This window comes from Oncorhynchus masou, chromosome 29 (genome assembly GCF_036934945.1).
Source record: "Oncorhynchus masou masou isolate Uvic2021 chromosome 29, UVic_Omas_1.1, whole genome shotgun sequence".
Taxonomy (NCBI): Eukaryota; Metazoa; Chordata; class Actinopteri; order Salmoniformes; family Salmonidae; genus Oncorhynchus; species Oncorhynchus masou.
The window spans coordinates 21,214,477-21,234,177 of record NC_088240.1 but is presented as its reverse complement, the minus strand read 5'-3'; the positions used below and the strand labels follow the sequence as shown (position 1 = coordinate 21,234,177).

General features: G+C 43.7%; 1 protein-coding gene across 1 annotated transcript; it reads left to right on the top strand.

Moving 5' to 3' along the window:
* The first annotated feature begins 186 nt into the window (after nucleotides 1-186).
* wars2 (tryptophanyl tRNA synthetase 2, mitochondrial) lies at nucleotides 187-19,417 on the top strand. Its single transcript, XM_064944246.1, has 6 exons — nucleotides 187-293; nucleotides 10,666-10,923; nucleotides 16,025-16,105; nucleotides 17,179-17,261; nucleotides 17,378-17,496; nucleotides 18,734-19,417. The coding sequence occupies exons 1-6, from the start codon at nucleotides 189-191 to the stop codon at nucleotides 19,180-19,182; spliced, it is 1,095 nt and encodes a 364-aa protein (XP_064800318.1). The 5' UTR covers nucleotides 187-188; the 3' UTR covers nucleotides 19,183-19,417.
* Nucleotides 19,418-19,701: the final 284 nt, after the last annotated feature.

Sequence of the window (19,701 nt, the reverse complement as noted above, 5' to 3'; positions counted from 1 at the left end):
AGTAAATATATTATAGTAAATATTATATTATTGTATAATAATATTATATTAAATATGCAGGCTCCCCAGCCATCTCATACAACTCAAATTAGTTCTCAAAAGGCACATTTCTGAGAGTCGCCGATATAGGAGTACATTATGAACGCGCTGTTTGGCCTATGTTAGCCACCGTAGTTCCTTATTCCAAAATGGCGCTCCCGATCAGGGGTAATGTGAAATATCTCCTTCAATTCATTCAAAAGCGTCGTTCTCCAAAAAGACTTTTCTGCGCTGGACAATGTGCGGACGGAAAGGTAGTGTGTTTCAAATGCACATTTACTGTATATTCATTTGTTATTGTACACCTTTTATATAGCCTCGTTATTTTTTTGTGTTGCCATTTCCTTTTCTAAATTGATCTTATTTTTTTAACTGCATTGTTGGAAAATGGCTCGTAAGTGAACATTTCACAAAGATCCACTACACCTTTTCTATTCGGCGCATGTGACAAATCAAATTTGATTGATATTATGTTTAGACCAGGAGATAACTGTAGGACGCTGTTTTTGACAGTTCATTTTCATGAACATTTAACATTACATTTAAGTCATTTAGCAGACGCTCTTATCCAGAGCGACTTACAAATTGGTGAATTCACCTTCTGACATCAGTGGAACAGCCACTTTATAATAGTGCATCTAAATCATTTAAGGGGGGGGGTGAGAAGGATTGCTTTATCCTATCCTAGGTATGAAACAGTGCTAGTTGATGCAAGGCTTCCTGGCATTATCTTGTTGGGAAAATGCATGGTTTATAAACGAAAACTATGTAGTTAATGTATTTAAATTTGTTTAAAAATCCCCCCCCCCCCGCGTAGGCTGTATTAATTCAATGTTAGTGCTATAATAATAATGATGATTTCGATAGTTTTTATGAGTTCTATAATAGCAACTAGTAGTTGCCTACTATTATTTTCCTAGTGGTAAAATATTGAGATTATGAGCAATGTGGCAAGAGCGTCTGCCAAATGACTTAAATGTAAATGTAGTATTATCCTGCCATTTGTCATATTTGATACAATGGTGCTTCACCACACGCCATTCATCCCGAACTGCTTCAATCAACTTTTTAATCCATCACTCTTCAATTTCCTCAATCTAATTATTTGTTCAATTTCTTGTCTATCATGTAATTCAGATTTTAGCTGTGAATGTGTACAATATCAAATAAACCTAACTACTAAAAACCTTACACTTAAATAAGGCAATTAATGTAGTAGTTTTTGCTAGAATGGTGGTCACCAACTCTGGTCATGCAGGCTTTTGTTCTAACTCTCCACTAATGAATTCAATCAGCAAGCCCTCATGTGTATTAGTACTGGGCTGGAACAAAAGTCTGCACACTGAGTAGGCTATTGAGTAAGGCCATGTGTGAAATGCTCAGCAGTTGATATAGCCTAGTGCTTTAGACTGCTGTTTCATGAGGAAATGTGTCCAAATCTAGAGGTCTATAATTATTACGTATTTGATCTCCTTAAAATGCGTCATTTATTCTAGGATGGTTTACTATTTTGAGCTTGCGCTGCACACTTGACTTGCAATGACACGAGCCCCCTTGGATAAATTAATAGACTGTTAAATCCAACAACAATCCGCTAACAATAGTTTGCGTTTTGGCACAGTAAGGATGCTAATTATTGTGTTACGACCGAGTTATTTTTTTAAACTGATGTACGAGCTGTGGGGCCTTAATGACTGGCCAGTGGTACTGAGGAACGGAATGCGCGCTCACCGCCGCTGCATCTGTGTTTTGTTAAGGCTAAGTCTCTCGAGATTTTAGAGAGGTGTGTGCGCGCCGAGGCGGAAGGCTAGATGGAAGTGGAGGAACCGAAAGCATCATCACAGCAGTGCTTCATTACCTGAAATAACATCAGAAATGAAGTGTTGGTTTTCATTTGTTTAAATCTTCTCCAAACGTCGACGGCAGCGTGCAAATCCGGACACAATGCTCCGAGGTGTGATGTGCGTCAAGACATTGAGCTCGAAAAAGTGTGTTAAATCACAGAACCTCTGCAGACCAATAGAGATTAACTATAAACTGTCACTGATCTAGAGCAGCCCATGACGTTTGACTTGGCCTTTTATAAATCTGAGACTATTTAACACATTTTTGTAGCCATATTTTCTTAGTAACCTATCCACACATACAATTTATAGTGAGATAGTTTAACTCTTGTGTTTACACAGCTCCGTCAGTCTACCAAGTCGTGGAAAATTATGGAACCTTTAAATACTAAGGTCGTATTGTTGAAGTATAGGTGAAGATCTGTATTATAGCTCGATTGACATTTAAAGGCAATTTTCCCGCATTCACGGAGACTGCATCCATGGTAAACGGTGCATCTGTCTACTCGTTTGGAAATGACCTTTAACGTAAATAGTTAAATGTATTAACACTTACTTTAAATCTGCAAAATGTACATTTTTGGGAGACCTGACCAAATTCACATAGAAATGTGAATTATAGATCTGTCAGGGTAGCCTAGTGGTTAGTGTTGGACTAGTAACCGAAAGGTTGCAAGTTCAAATCCCGAGCTGACAAGGTAAAAATCTGTCGTTCTGCCCCTGAACAGGCAGTTAACCCACTGTTCCTAGGCCGTCATTGAAAATAAGAATTTGTTCTTAATTGACTTGCCTAGTTAAATAAAGGTAAAATAAATTTAAAAGCAAATCTAAAAAGCAGTAGATCTGTTCATTGTGCTATTCTATGCTTCCTGCTCTTAAATTTAGTTTTGCTTTGGATTTTGTACACCAGCTGAAGATACAATATTTTTGGTTATTGAAAGGATATTTCACAGCAGTTTAGATGGTAGAATAATTCTCTACAATTGCTTGTTTTGTCACATAAAGTGAAATAACGCGAAGTATTCCAATTTTAGCAACCAGGAAATGGCGGAACAATTTCTGCATATTGCACCTTTTTGAATTATTTTGCAGCATGAGAATGTGGGCAGTTGATGCACTTGAATGTACAGCTGGCCAGAGAAGGCCATAATGGTGCATCTATTTTAGGCTAAGGTGTGGTGTAGCAGAACTGATATTACATTCGTTGTTAGGGGCAGAGAGCGAGTAACCTGAGTACAGACTTGTGGCAGCAGCTTTGGGCAGCCATGATTCCTCCTGGCATTGTGTAAAATGGTATTCCCTCCCTTCCTCTGTCCACTCCTTAACTCATCTGTGCTCCTAATGGATGATATCAGTCATCTCAACCCCACGCTCCAGGAAGAAGGAAGTGACTTCTAATTCGCCTCTGCTCTGCTCAGTTCCAAGTTCACTCACTGTGGTGTCAGCTAAAACCATTAGAGCAGCTCCCTAGCCCAACACAACAGGGAAAGGGGAACAGGGAAACACCATGGACTTCAAGTTGAGTACATTCATTAATTGCTCTATTTATTTGAAACTGTCAGAAAACCCCACTAATTCTCACCAGTCTCCTCCATCCAGGATAATTAGGTGTGTCAAAAGCCTGTGAGGCCCACCAATGCTTTGCAAATCAGCCATTTGTCCAAACTCCCCTGAATGTCAGCATTTTTTCTTTTTCTTCAATGTACCTAAACTGAATTACAGAATAAGTCTGTCTCTCTAATATGTCTATGTTAATACCCAGGGAGCCTTAAAAGCTTTCCAATCCCATGTCTTAATCTGTGGAGACCCAGACGTTGGACAGAAGGTCTGATGGTTTTTAATTAAGATGTATCTGGAATCATGCTTTTGGGCCGCACTCAAGTCAACAGACGCTGTGTTTCCTGGCAGAGGTTGGCTCTGGCCGCAGTGTTACCATCATTATAGATTGAATCATTTATGAAGTGTCTCCAGGTTATTTTTGCTGTGTTTATGCTATTATTTTTTTCTAGTCTGTGGAGTAAAATTACACCACTCTATCATTAACTCATTCAGCAATCTTTTTATAGGCAAATTTAAAACACTCATTACTTAATGCAAAGGCCTATTAATGGTATCAAATGCTGTTGACAAGGACCTAATTTATCCAATGTCTTGATTTGTCCATGGTGTGCCCAATAACGCTGTAGCTGTATCAGCTTGGCCAGGCCCATAGCTGTATCGGCTTAGCGAGGCCAGGCCCATAGCTGTATCGGCTTAGCGAGGCCAGGCCCATAGCTGTATCGGCTTAGCGAGGCCAGGCCCATAGCTGTATCGGCTTAGCTAGCCTGTTATGGCTGCGATTCCTTTGCAGGGACCAACATTGGGGGAAATTTCAGAGTGACAACTAAAAATACAACTTCGTACCATTTAAACATTCTTGAAAATGCAAGTGTCTTACACCCTTCAAAAGATTAGAATCTTGGTAATCAAACTACGTTTTCCCATTTAAAATAGCTATTACAGAGAACAAATCCCATGCTTTTGTTTGAGAAGAGCAATCAACAACAAACATTTTCCGCCATGACAGTTTTTACACATTCACATCTGTAGGTAAAATTACGACTTACATTCTGATATCTTGCTCTTATTTCTCTTCCTGAGGGTCCCAGTGATCAAATGAAGTGCCGTTTTCTTTGATAAAATCCATTTTATAGCCTAAATCGAAACATTTTGTAAACCGTTTGTGCCGTGAATTCCATCTCTATCAATTTTTATGGAGCATTTGACGTGATTCCCCCCTGTAAACAATTGTTTATCTAGTCATGGTTGGTTTCAGTGCATTCCTCTGGATGTTTGCAACACAGCCAAACGTCATTGGTTTTTTGCGGGGAGTATTGACCGAAGTGAGCTGATTTGAAGACAACGATAAATGACTACCTTACGCACCAATAATTTTAGCGAAGCTTCATTGATTGACTATATTTCTGTCCAATGACCACTGATCTTCTTGAAATCTAGCTGGGTAGATAGCCAATGAGCTGAGGTAAACGCCAGTATGTAATCGTTTGGGGTTGGACCACAATTCCTTGTTTGTAATCGCACACACAGGGAACTCCATTCTCGCCTTGACGATCAGAGGAGTTGCTGTAAGGCTTTTTACGCGCAGCTGTATTTCGGAAAGTTGAAGTTTCAACGATTTCATTGAAGATATCATGGCGAATAAATCATGTAAAGCGAAGTCAAAGTCTAAAGTAAAAGTGAAAGATTTTTTTTGTTAGAGGAATCTTGGAGGGTTATGATTCAAACGAACTGAGGTGTTTCTGCAAGGACAGGACGTACTTCTGGACGGGTAAGTGCTAATGCAGTTTTATGAAATATAAAAATATATATATTATATAAAAAATATATTTGCAATGAAATGTGTGGTTTGTTTGTGTGTGTTGGTTTGTTTGGGTGTGTGTATGTGTGGCCAGAGTTGAATGGAACAGCACTTCACCTTAGGGACTGTTCCCTCTGCTCTATACAATACATATCTGTTTATTTTATTTGATGATAAAAGGCTCATACAATACAAATATTTTTTTAATGTTTTCTTTCACAGTGATAGCGACTCCGACTGGGAGCCCCCGGTGCCAAGCTGCCCACTCTACCTGTGCCCCCAGTAGTGTACATATGCAACAGTTCATTACTGCAGGCATGACTGTGCCTCAGGGCCAGCATGTGCCCTTTTTCTGTCGCATGAAATGCACCACTTGTTCAGTTTGCCTCTACTTTACATCAGAAAGAGACTGCTATGGGACATGACACAGGCAGCAAAATACTGTGACGAGGACTTCCAAGGGGTGTAATGTTTTTTTTGTGTGTGTTTTTATTTTATTTTAATTTTTATTAATTTTTTTGTGTGTGTGTGTTAGAATTGCTTTTTGATGTGTTGTATATAGTTATTTGCACTGCTGTATATAGTTATAGGTAATTTCACCAATTTCGCCACTTGGGTACATTTGGGCAACTTGTGAGGGGCATCCGTGCGACTTCATGCTAAATGTCATGTAGCTCACCTATTCCTGCAGTTATCAGTCTGAAACTTTGCACACCTACAGCTGCCCTCTTGTGTTATCCATCAAAATTATCGCCAGCATCCTATCTAACTGTGTGGCTATTCTAGTACATGTGAAAGATGATACTACGACAATAAAAACACAAACGTATGTTCTTTCTCTTTTCTTCCACCTACTGTGTTATTCTCCTACATTCAATTAACATTTCCACAAACTTCAGAATGTTTCCATTCAAATGATACCAAGAATATGCATATCCTTGCCTCTGGGGCTGAGCTACAGGCAGTTAGATTTTGGGTATGTCTTCAGGTGGAAATTGAGAACGAAGGGATGCAGCCATAACAGGCTAGGCCAGGCCCGTAGCTGTATCGACTTAGCTAGGCCGGTAGCTGTATCGGCTTAGCTAGGCCAGGGCTTTATTGGGTAGGCATTAAGCTTGGTCTGATATCCGACTATAGCCATAGCTCTGTATTGGGGTAGTCCTGTGCTGGGCTGCCTCCTGGTTATTTTTGGAGTGCTGTCGGTCTCTGTCTGCAGGGAGCACTGTTTTTGAAGGGCCTCCAGTCCCATTAATCAGCCGGGGGACCCCATGGTCTGAGCAGGCCCTGTTCCCTGTCCCGCCTCACTGACACATTCTGTTCCTCTCTCCCTTCTCCTCCCCGCTTTCTGCACAGTATGAAACAGAGGAACCTCATCAATCTCACCTGTCCCACACGTCAACCACAGATTTAATCAAACGCTCCGTTTGGGCACCCCACTCCTCCATCCATACCCCTCACAACCCCTTTTTAGAGAACAAATAATCTCTCTTTCACCCAGACCTACCTACCTTCCCTCTCTGGCTTCTACGTTGCTCTCCTTCACTTTGTTAAGTTCTCTCGGTTTTTTAATATCTTCCTTCTCGCTTTCATTCTACCCCTGTGTTTTCTCTGTGATCATTCACACTTTGTGATCTGATACAGGCTATACACACACTGCCCTATCACCCTCTAAAAGTGAGGGTGTACATTAAACACCATTTCCTGCTCAATAGCTCACTGAAGTGGGACTCTGTTGGTCGCCTGCCTTAACAGGTCCCTATGCGAGAGAGGGATGGAGAGAATAGAGGGATGATGGAGAGGGGGGAGACGAAGGAGGTGGTGGGAGCGGCAGGACTGAGGCCTGTTTTAGAGGTTGGTTCAGCATGGTTTCTGTGTTTAATGGGATGCCTGGGGTGAGGGTGAACACTGGACCCTGTGTGTCTGTCTCAGTGGGAGACCGAGAGGGACTAAGGCAAACGGACACAAGGACCAGAGAGCACCTAATCCCCACCGCTTAGGCCCAGCTCGAACCTTCCCATGCTGTGACGGATCTGGTCCCATGGAGGGGCTGACGGTACTCTGTGGAGGTGGCCGGTGCCCCCGGTGGAGACTCTGAGAAGTGTTGAAATTGGCATGGTGGAGTTGTGGCCACTGCAGGGGCCGGTCCTCTGGAAGCCCTGTGAGGGGGATGTCAGTGAGCCACTCTCATATGATGTGTGAGGAGAAAAGTCCAAAAGAAAATCAGTTTCCCAGCCTCTTGCCCAATGGCAATCAAGCTACTCCAGTGATTTATGGTGTTGGCTGGCTGGACACAAACTTAGACAGACAGGCTGCAAGTCAGCAGCCAGTCAACTCAACTGAGATTGGAAGTCCACCTAGATGAAGTAGCTCAAGTGATGTAGACCTACACAACATGCTTGGAGGACTGTCAGGAAAGCACTCTTCTTTTTGTGCTAACTTGGAGGACTTCCCTTTGGAATGCCTTTGAGAGCACAATCCTTCATTCAATTAAAAATGATTTCTCTCTCTCCCGTTGTAAAGCAATATATTTGTCATCTTTTAAACATTCCAGTGGAAAGATGTCACAGCACTGTACTTTGCACACAATTAATAAGGATTTCTGGCATTCCTCTTTGCACATATGCTGTGATCCACATGTGGTCTGGGGGAAACTGGGAGGAGAATTTGGGGAGGAGAGTTGTGCTGTTCTGTTGAATTTAGGCCACAGGTCTTCTCTGGTTAAATAAGTCATAAAGAAAACAGTTTTTCTAATTAACTGAATCTTTTCCAAAACTTCCATCGATGATTGTTGATGTTTTTCTGCTTAATAGAAGCCGTGCGTTGCATTTCTGTAATGTCATTAGTGTGGTTTCGATGTCAGATGTGATTCACTTTTTCCATCTGTGATGAGTTCTGTCATATTCCTGCTGTGTGTGTGTGCGTGCGTGCGCACACACACGCGCGCGCAACCTCCATCCCTCCCTCAGTTTATTTCCATCATTTTCTTACTCACACACCTGTTATACGAACACGCATCCCGGAAAGTGTCTGATTGTGGAAACATGGCCTGAAAGTATACGTCACCCTTCGAGCTGTTGGCATTAGTCACTCTGTGTGTAATGTAATCACCATATGTTAGATGTGGATGAAGAAACCTTTCGTCACCTAGGCTATGCTGTGGTAGGACAGCATCGTACCCCACATATGAGTAGAGGTTACCGATTCTGCTACGTGTCATCAACAGGCCCACAGCGGGTGGGAGAGAGGACGAGATGCACAGAGAGAGGGCGAGACAGGTTGAGGGGGTTTGGTTACGAATGGGAGAGGTATTCTGCATCGTTGACTTCACCTAGCATCTGGTAATTTAAGTTCCTCAAAGAACAGACACTTTCATGTTAAATTTTTGCCTTAATTATCCCGATATTGTCGCCTTGTCAGCATTTAGCATACTTTCCTACATATCTTAATGTCTTTCCTCAACTGTAGTTGCACATGTTAAAGAAAGTTTTAGAATTTTCTCTGACCAAATGCTAAACTGAGCAGAGGTGTCAGGCAGGCGTCTGTGATGTGTGAGCCTGATTACCAAGTGGCTAGTTAGCAGTTAGCGTTTACTCTGTTAGTCTGCGATTGTCTCAAATAACACCATTACCATGTCTGCATGGCTAATAGCCTCCCCCAGGGTGAGAGTAGGGGGGTGCATTTGGCATGTCAACGCGAGGTGAGAACACATGAGCCATATTCAGGCCATCCACACCCAAATCACTCCTGACACCTCTGAAGGGGCCCTCAGCATCAATGGCTCTCTGCTGAAATTACCGCCTCAGTAATAATGACATAAGCACCCAGTTCCTTCCTGCTGGCGCTGAGTGCTTGCCCCGTACTGACCTGGAATCTGATCCCAGAGGGCTGGTCTCAGAGCAGTTATCTGATCCCATAGGCCGAACAGACAGAGACGACAAACAGGATGGGACTGGTCTAGGAACTGCTGTTATCTTATCCCAGAGGCTGTGGAAGGCTGTCTGTCCATCACAGAAACTGATTGGGATTCAGACTACTGCTGCTGTTTGCTGAACGTACAAAAAATCCTTTGAATGTTTTGGATTTCTGATTAGTTATGATAACCTAAAATACTGTACAATTACCTGCACAATATCTGAGAGTAAGTTGCTAAAGATTTGTCAAGATAAAGAATTTCGGGCCTCCCGGGTGGCGCAGTGGTCTAGGGCACTGCATCGCAGTGCTAGCTGCGACCGGGAGGTCCGTGGGGCCCTGTCGCGGCCTAGCGTCGTCCGGGTTAGGAAGGGTTTGGCCGGTAGGGATATCCTTGTCTCATACCGCACTAGCGACTCCTGTGGCGGGCCGGGTGCTGTGCACGCTAACCAGGTCGCCAGGTGTACGGTGTTTCCTCCGACACATTGGTGCGGCTGGCTACCGGTTGGATGCGCGCTGTGTTAAGAAGCAGTGCGGCTTGGTTGGGTTGTGTTTCGGAGGACGCATGGCTTTCTACCTTTGTCTCACCCAAGCCCGTATGGGAGTTGTAGCGATGAGACAAGATGGTAACTACCAACAAAAAAGAAAAAAGAAAAAGAATTTCAAAGATTGCAGCTCAAGTTACACAGCAAAGGATTTCAACCCAATTTTGTTGTTTGCAAGGTATCCAGAATTGATTTTATGACACCTGTTTTCGCTTGTGGTGTGAAGGGTAGTGCACCGATACAATTTCAAGCACTGTGTATAACCAAAACTCAGACAGGCATAGCAGAGTCGGCAGACAGTCCCTCCTAACATACTAAAGCAAATTGTTTATGCTTTTCTGCTGAACAGCAGTGCTGTATAATATATTTAGCCAAGAAACCCCTCAAGTCATAAGTGAAGTTCCAGGTCCCCTTCCATGCCACCTCCGTAACACAGTATTTGGTGCAGGCCTGGCACAATGTCATATCTAGTAGGAATGGACCAAGGCCAGAACCTAGCAGACTTTATCGATGCCATGTATCAATGGAGTAAGTCAAAGCCAGACCTGAGCATGACATAACCCAGCAGAACCAGAAACACTATTTACCCACAGATCAGAAAGGGAAGAGTGATCTCTCTCTTTTTTAGAGGGGAAAGGGCCCATTCCATGGCTTTAAAATAAGGCTTTTGTTTCTGATACACTTTGGTTTATGGCGATCTTGAGTATGACCGCTCTCTCTCCCAAATTTGATTTGTGCTCTGACTATATACCTACACTAAATAGGAGGAGCCTTTTTTAATTACTCTTATTGGTTTGATAGCCTGCCCTGCTTTCATTGGCAGTTTGTAGTTGTTCATGCTCTGGCCTCATTGGCTCATTTCGTTGGCTGTTCTGTTCTCCCACTGACTGTTAGAGGTGCTAGCTATGGAGATAATTCAGCATCTCAATAACAGCTCATCAATGAAAATCAAATCTCTCTTCCACCCCAGGAGCCTCCAGGTGGGCGTGTGTTCTCAGGAATCCAGCCCACGGGTGTGCCCCACCTGGGGAACTACCTTGGGGCTCTGGAGAGCTGGGTGTCCCTGCAGAACCAGTACCCCTCAGTGCTCTACAGCATAGTGGACCTGCACGCCATCACCCAGCCCCAGGACCAAGCCCTGCTGCGGGTTAACATACTGGACATGGCTGCCAGCCTGCTGGCCTGTGGCATCAACCCAGAGACATCTATCCTCTTCCAACAGTCACAGGTTAGTCAGACACGCGCACACACACAGACCACCATACACCTGCAATAGTGTTCACCCCATCAAACAAACACAGACAATCATATTTCATCCTGCCAGGCGTGACAGAAAACTCAGAAATAACGATATAATTCATGCCTTACCTTTGAAGATCTTCTTTTGTTGGCACTCCAATATGTCCCATAAACATCACAAATGGTCCTTTTGTTCGATTAATTCTGTCGTTATATCTCCAAAATGTCCATTTATTTGGTGCGTTTGATCCAGAAAAACACCGGTTCCAACTCGCGCAACATGACTACAAAATATCTAATAAATTACCTGTAATCTTTGTCCAAAAATGTCAAACTTTCCTCATTCAACTTTAGTTATTTTTCAATGTAAATAATCAATAAAATTTAAGATGGGATAAACTGCAATCAATCGCGGATAAAAACAAAGTGGAGCGAACTTTCAGGTCACGCGCCCCAACCACAACAGTACACTTCACTCGACCCTCGTTCTGAACAGGGCTGCTACTTAATTTCTCACAGGAAAAACATCAACCAATTTCTAAAGACTGTTGACATCCAGTAGAAGCGATAGGAATTGCAAGCAACTGCCTTAAAATTCTAGATTCCCATTGAAAAACTATTGAAAAGAGAGTGACCTCAAAAAAAACAAATTTCCTGGTTGGTTTGTCCTCTGGGTTTCGCCTGCCAAATAAGTTCTGTTATACTCAGAGACATCATTCAAACTGTTTTAGAAACTTCAGTGGTTTCTATCCACATCTACTAATAATATGTATATCCTAGCTTCTGGGCCTGAGTAGCAGGCAGTTTACTTTGGGAACGCTTTTCATTCGGACGTGAATATACTGCCCCCTAGCCTAGAGAGGTTAAAGTAGCCACCCTTTGCCTTTGACAGCTTTGCACACCCTTGGCATTCTCTCAACCAGCTTCATGAGGTAGTCACCTGGAATGCATTTCAATTAACAGGTGTGCCTTAAGTTAATTTGTGGAATTTCGTTCCTCAATGCGTTTGAGCCAGTCAGTTGTGTTGTGACAAGGTAGGGGTGGTATACCAAAGAAAGCCCTTTTTGGTTAAAGACCAAGTCCATATTATGGCAAGAACAGCTCAAATAAGCAAAGATAAATTACAGTCCGTCATTACTTTAACACATGAAGGTCAGTCAATCTGGACAATTTCAAGAACTTTGCAAGTCTTCAAGTGTAGTCGCAAAACCATCAAGCTCTATGATGAAACTGGCTCTCATGAGGACCGCCACAGGAAAGGAAGACCCAGAGTTACCTCTACTGCAGAGGATAAGCATGAATCAGGCCTTCATGGTCAAATTGCTGCAAAGAAACCACTACTAAAGGACACTAATAAGAAGAGACTTGCTTGGGCCAAGAAACACGAGCAATGCACATTAGACCGGTGGAAATCTGTCCTTTGGTCTGATGAGTCAATTTTAGATTTTGGGTTCTAACCGCTGTGTCTTTGTGAGATGCAGAGTAGATGAACGGATGATCTCTGCATGTGTGGTAACCACCTGAAGCATGGAGAAGGTGTGGGGGTGTATTGCTGGTGACACTGTATGTGATTTTATTTAAAATTCAAGGCACACTTAACTAGCATGGCTACCACAGTATTCTGCAGTGATACGCCGTCCCATCTGATTTGGCTTAGTGGGACTATCATTTATTTTTCTACAGGACAATAACCCAACACACTTCCAGGCTGTATAAGGGCTATTTGACCAAGAAGGAGAGTGATGGAGTGCTGCCTCAGATGAGCTGGCCTCCACAATAATTCGACCTCAACCCAATTGAGATGAGTTGGACCTTAGAGTGAAGGACAAGCAGCCAACATGTGCTCAGCATATGTGGGAAGTCCTTCAAGACTGTTGGAAAAGCATTCCAGGTGAATCTGGTTGAGAGAATGCCAAGAGTGTGCAAAGCTGTTATCAAGGCAAAGGGTGGCTATTTGAAGAATCTCAAATATAAAATATATTTTGATTTGTTTAACACTTTTGGTTACTACATGATTCCATATGTGTTCGTAGTTTTGATGTCTTCACTATTATTCTACAATGTAGAAAATAGTAAAATTAAAGAAACACCCTTGAATGAGTAGTTGTGTCCAAACTTTTGACTGGTACTCTACATTCTTATGTGGTTTACAAACCGGTCGAAAAGCTGAGAGTGTTTTTGTGACTTGGCGGTCTGAGCAGGCCGCCTTGGATCTGTTTCCCAGCATGTCAACAAGAGACTGAGCTGGAGCAGCAGCCATTTTGGAACGTATGTTTTATCATGGCAAGCTCAATGTTTACATAATGCAGCAGCTTTAAAACTCTTATTCTATCACTCTGATCCTTATCTTTGTGTGCTCTGCAAATTCACAGGGATCAGGAAAACGCATTCACAGAACACCATTTACTTCAGAGAAAACAACATGAAGGGGGGATAATGATAGATTAACCATATGCACCACTTCAACAGATCAGTTTCAGGGAGGTGTTAGGAATAGAAGTGAATCATTACATTTTATTTTCCCTGGACACCTAAATTGTGTGTTTGTGTGTCTATCTCTGGAAATGCCTTGTCTGTTTTGATAGTGTGATCATCTGTGATTTTCCTCATACACACACACACACACACACAGCCATATTTTTATTCCCGTTTAGCTTCATGCCACATATCTTGGCAGCGAAGGGGACCTCCCATCGAACACATGAGCCGGAGTCTGTTCCACATGTACAAATACCACTACCACCCAAAGAAAACACTTGACTTCATTGAAAAAGTGGTTACAAGCCGAAATCAATAGTGTCTTAAGGGAAGGGCCCTCATCTTGAGAATGGAAAAGCGTGTGTGTGTGTGTGAAAGAAAGACCATAGTAAAGTTAGACCCTTTCTTACTGGAATAACAGCAGCAGATCGACAAAGCTGTGAGTTTTATAGGAATATCTTGGCTCCCACCCGCTAATGAAATGAAAGAGCTGTTGATCTACTGTGTAATGACTAAATCAGTCGTCCTATAATGACATAGTCCATAACATTAATAGTAGAGTCTTTGTTTCAGCTTTCTATGAAAAAAGATCCCATTCAATATGAATGCAGTTGTTGTTCATTATGAACCTTCTAAAAAGTATTTTATTGAAACTAGAGCCGTGTCAGTGTGTCCCTCACGCTGTCGTCATCAACCTCTTATCTCACCTTCGTCGTCTGGCTGGAATTCTCTATTTACATTCATTCAGTTTAAAGTCCTGGTTTAGTTCTGTGCTGTCCTAAATTTAAATCAGACTCTTTAGAATCCGTTTTAAATGGAGAGGGATGGCAGCCACTTTGCCAGTGCCAATAAACTTTAATTCTCTGAAGCAGAATTTTCTTTTCACACCAATGAGTTGTTGGCCAGGCCCATTGATTTGAGAGAGGACCATGTCAGAAAGAGAGAAGCATAGGATGGTTGTAGCCTTGTGCAGAGAGGGAGTCATTAAACCAGCCCTGCTAAGGCTTAGGTTATTGGAGTTATTTAATGGCTCTAATGCCTTGATACCGATGTATAATGAAGTATGGCTATTGGCTATGGCCTCTAGGGCAAAAGAGCACCTGCTAAGGCGTGCAGACTCAGAGAGGGGGGGTGGGGGGAATCCTGTGTAGTTCCTATCTCTGCCACATGGTGGGGCTAGGTGTCACCCCCACCTGTCCCCAGAGAATCTGAAAGGTTTTTAGTTACAGTATGTTTTGTAGTGGTGGAAAAGTAGCCTGGCTGACTTGACCCATAGGGTCAACAAGACTAGTGGAGAAGAGACTTTGATTTTCATTTTACAGGTAGGCTTTGTCGAACCCCTTACACTTGGCCTATCGGGATAAATTGAAATATTTATTACAGAGGAAATATGGAAGCATATGCATAACCATGCTCTCCTAACTGTCCCAATAAGGAACTAGAGCAAGCACACTTTTGGAACACAGCCCTGCATCCCCGTCTTTACACAATTACTGTTTGCGCAACCCGAAAACGATCTATTATATAACGCAATCTGAGTCAGGTGGGCATAATTTGAAAGCTTGTTCTATTGCCAACATGAGTAGCTAAGTTATAAAATACAATCTTAGTGTCAGGCTTTCGCAAGGCAATTCAGAGAAGCAGATCGTAATAGAATGGAGTCATGAGTCCATTCATATGTGTTTGCAAACAGGCTCGTTCTGTTCAGGACAACCCAGAGTATAACAGCATGTCATCTTGTAACTGTACATCAGACATAGTGATCATAAATGGTGACACTGTATATCACATGCGTTTTATGATATGGAAATGTGAAGTGCACATTTGGACTCATGGGTGTTTGGCATGCTTGTATGACACCAAAGCGGTATTTATTATAATCCTCAACTTATCTTTCAAAATATATAGAGCACTTGTAATTTACAGCATTTCCTTCACCCAGACCTAAGACAATGTTGCCAAATTAGCCGGAGGATGGGGGCAACTTCTTGATGTGTGCGGTACTCAAGTTCAGAACGGCTGTCAGTCAAAACCCATACGGAGCTGTGAAGCACAGAGCCTGGGGCGGCAGGGTAGCAGAGCCTGGGGCGGCAGGGTAGCAGAGCCTGGGGCGGCAGGGTAGCAGAGCCTGGGGCGGCAGGGTAGCAGAGCCTGGGGCGGCAGGGTAGCAGAGCCTGGGGCGGCAGGGTAGCAGAGCCTGGGGCGGCAGGGTAGCAGTGCCTGGGGCGGCAGGGTAGCCTAGTGGTTAGAGCGTTGGACTAGCAACTGGAAGGTTGCAAGTTTAAACCCCCAAGCTTACAAGGTACAAATCTGTCGTTCTGCCCCTGAACAGGCAGTTAACCCATTGTTCCTAGGCCGTCATTGAAAATAAGAATTTGTTCTTAACTGACTTGCCTAGTTAAATAAAGGTACAATTTAAAAAAATACAAATAAAAAATGTATAACATGTTACTGTACAGACACTGCGTTCCAATTCCTGTGCTTATCTATGTCCAAATCTTTCATTTTTCACCCAGTATACGGATACAGTTGGAAAAGACTACAGACAAACAATATTTGGGCTTCAATTATGTTGACTGACTGGTTGTGATGTCTCTTCCTCTCTTCCACAGGTCTCTGAACACGCTGAACTGTCCTGGATCCTGGGCTGTCTTACCAGTATGCCCCGACTCAGACATCTGCCTCAGTGGAAGGTACAGAACGGCTTGGGAATGCTGTGGACTTTGAAATACAGTGGTAGAACCACTGAATGAGTTTACTTGGGGACAAATCATGAGTTTTTGTAAATTATACATTGATTTCAATGGGAGAATTGTGCTGCGCTGTGTAAATGGGAGAATTGTGCTGCGCTGTGTAAATGGGAGAATTGTGCTGCGCTGTGTAAATGGGAGAATTGTGCTGCGCTGTGTAATTGGGAGAATTGTGCTGCGCTGTGTAAATGGGAGAATTGTGCTGCGCTGTGTAAATGGGAGAATTGTGCTGCGCTGTGTAAATGGGAGAATTGTGCTGCGCTGTGTAAATGGGAGAATTGTGCTGCGCTGTGTAAATGGGAGAATTGTGCTGCGCTGTGTAAATGGGAGAATTGTGCTGCGCTGTGTAAATGGGAGAATTGTGCTGCGCTGTGTAAATGGGAGAATTGTGCTGCGCTGTGTAAATGGGAGAATTGTGCTGCGCTGTGTAAATGGGAGAATTGTGCTGCGCTGTGTAGATGGGAGAATTGTGCTGCGCTGTGTAGATGGGAGAATTGTGCTGCGCTGTGTAAATGGGAGAATTGTGCTGCGCTGTGTAAATGGGAGAATTGTGCTGATACGTACAGTTATTTAGTTAAGTTATAAATGGTGGAAAAGTCAATGCTTTTCTTCCATCTTCCTCCATTTTCAGCGTCCTGACTATTGTTTTAGTCCTGTTTGTTTCTCATACCTCACCTGCCAGATCTGTTTTATCGTTCTCATAATGACAGTGATTTCCCTGGCCACATGCAGTTTTACTAGGATGCCAGAGGGAAAGAAGGGACAGCCAGCAGTGTTCTGGTTCTACTCAGAAAACACCTTTTGTTTACTCAACCGATGAGTTCATGTCAAACGTGGCAGAAAATGTCCCTTGAATTCAGCCATGTTGGGTTTGTGGGAGCACTCTTCACTCGTAAAGAGAAAATGCCTTCTTAAAAACAACCCAACACGTTTTTATTTTCTTGTTCCCTCTCTCCCCCTCCTTTTATTTCTCTTCCTGCTCTCTCTCCCTCTCTCTTTCTATCCCCTCTCCCCAGATGAAGAGTAAACAGAGGAATGAGGGGAGTGTGGGGCTGTACACTTACCCCGTCCTGCAGGCTGCAGATATTCTCCTCTACAAGTGAGCTCAGTCTCTACAGTACCACATTGTGTCTGTGTGTTGCTGCTGCCTCAAATGAATAAAATATTTAAGACAACGTTTAGTAAGTTTGGGTTTTCTCCTTTATGTTCTGACAGGACCACTCACGTCCCAGTAGGAGAAGATCAGGTTCAACATTTGGAGCTGGCTCAGGACCTGGCCCGCATCTTCAACAACACCTATGGAGACTTCTTCCCTGAGCCACGTGCTCTGCTCAGTAAGTCAGCACACTGTATAATCATTGGTTATATTTGCAGGCAGAGTACTCAACATTTCTCTCGCTCTCACTCTGTTTCTCATACATGTCCAGATGCAAATATATACACACAGAAAGACACATGGCCAGCATGTTCTACGGATGGAGACTGACAGAAAGACACATGGCCAGCATGTTCTACGGATGGAGACTCTGACAGAAAGACACATGGCCAGCATGTTCTACTGATGGAGACTCTGACAGAAAGACACATGGCCAGCATGTTCTACTGATGGAGACTGACAAAGACACCATGGCCAGCATGTTCTACTGATGGAGACTCTGACAGAAAGACCCATTGCCAGCATGTTCTACTGATGGAGCATGACAGAAAGACACATGGCCAGCATGTTCTACTGATGGAGCATGACAGAAAGACACATGGCCAGCATGTTCTACTGATGGAGCATGACAAAAAGACACATGGCCAGCATGTTCTACTGATGGAGACTGACAGAAAGACACATGGCCAGCATGTTCTACTGATGGAGACTGACAGAAAGACACATGGCCAGCATGTTCTACAAATGGAGACTGACAGAAAGACGCATGGCCAGCATGTTCTACTGATGGAGACTGACAGAAAGACACATGGCCAGCATGTTCTACTTATGGAGACTGACAGAAAGACACATGGCCAGCATGTTCTCCAACCTTATGGCCATCGTAAAAGCATAAGATGCTACCAACCATGCTTGTAATGGGGCTTTGATTAAAGGACTGTTCCTGTCATCTTATCTGAGAACTTAGAGTGATAATCTATTTTTTTGGGGGGGGGGGGGTGCTCTGTCCTCAAGATGACTTGGTGTGTGTGTGTTGATGCTGTGTGTGTTGAGATGAATAGATGTGTGTGTATTACAGGGGTTGTCAGCAGTTTGACACCTGTCAATCATCAGCTGCGTCTTTGAAACCAAATCAAAGATGTCCTCTTAAATCACCCTGAAACTAAGATCTTATCAGGATATGGACCCTCACACCCCCTCTTCACCCTCTATTACCACCCCCCATGCACACTGACTTCTCTGCTCACAGCATACTGCCAGGACCTGGTTCTTATGGTGACATGATTCAAAAGGGATTCATTTGAAGCAAGGATATCATGCATACATCCACCTTTAATAAGAGGCTATAGCCATATCGCTGCCTAACACAACACAACCCAGCCTTAACAAGACCTATTCTCTTTCATCCCAATCAGGCTCCACGCGGAAGGTGAAATCCCTCCGTGACCCCTCCTCCAAGATGTCCAAATCAGACCCCCAGAAGATGGCCACTGTCAACCTCACCGACTCTCCCGACGACATCGTCCTCAAGATCCGCCGCTCCGTCACAGACTTCACCTCTGAGGTGACCTTTGACCCTGAGGTTCGTCCGGGCGTGTCCAACCTGGTGCTGATTCATGCGGCAGTGGCGGGGTGCACGGTAGAGGAGGCAGTAGGGTGGGCCAAGGGGCTGGACACGGGAAAGTACAAACAGCTGGTCGCGGATGCCGTGGTGCAGCGGCTCACACCAATCAGGGAGGAGATTGAGAGGCTGAGGGGGGACAGGGGGCATCTGGAGAGGCTGCTGGCCCACGGAGCCCAGAGGGCCAGGGAGCTGGCTGCACCTGTACTCAAGGAGGTCCGCCACAGAGTAGGCTTCTGCTGAGGGGAAAAGGGGGGATCAAATTGCCTGTTTTCTATGGTTTGTCAATTAATGAATTTACTTCTGAATAATCCCAATCCAGAAAGGCTGTGTGTGTGTGTGTGTGTGTGTGTGTGTGAGACTGGAAGATTGGCTATGGTTCTTGACTATGTGTTGTCATTTATGAGGCTCTGTGCCTTGTTTCATATTGCTGATAATGATTTTTATTTATTTAAAGAATAAATATATGTGCAGTATGCTCTGTGGGTTTCTCAAGCTCTATCACACACACACCTTCCCTTCATGGCCTTCATCAGACAGTCTGGGTAGTGAGTAGGCTAATGCCCTGTCAATAGTAGGCATTCTGCCTGTTCAGTTGTGGGCTCTGGTCTATAGATGAAGATGGAACATGGAGAAGAGCTCAGCCTCACTGTGATACTTGGATAGACTAACCTGCGATCTGGACTGCTTAGGATAATATTTTTACACTCTGTGGTTTATCCTGATATTTTCTCCCACAGTCCTGGTGATGAAAAACAACCC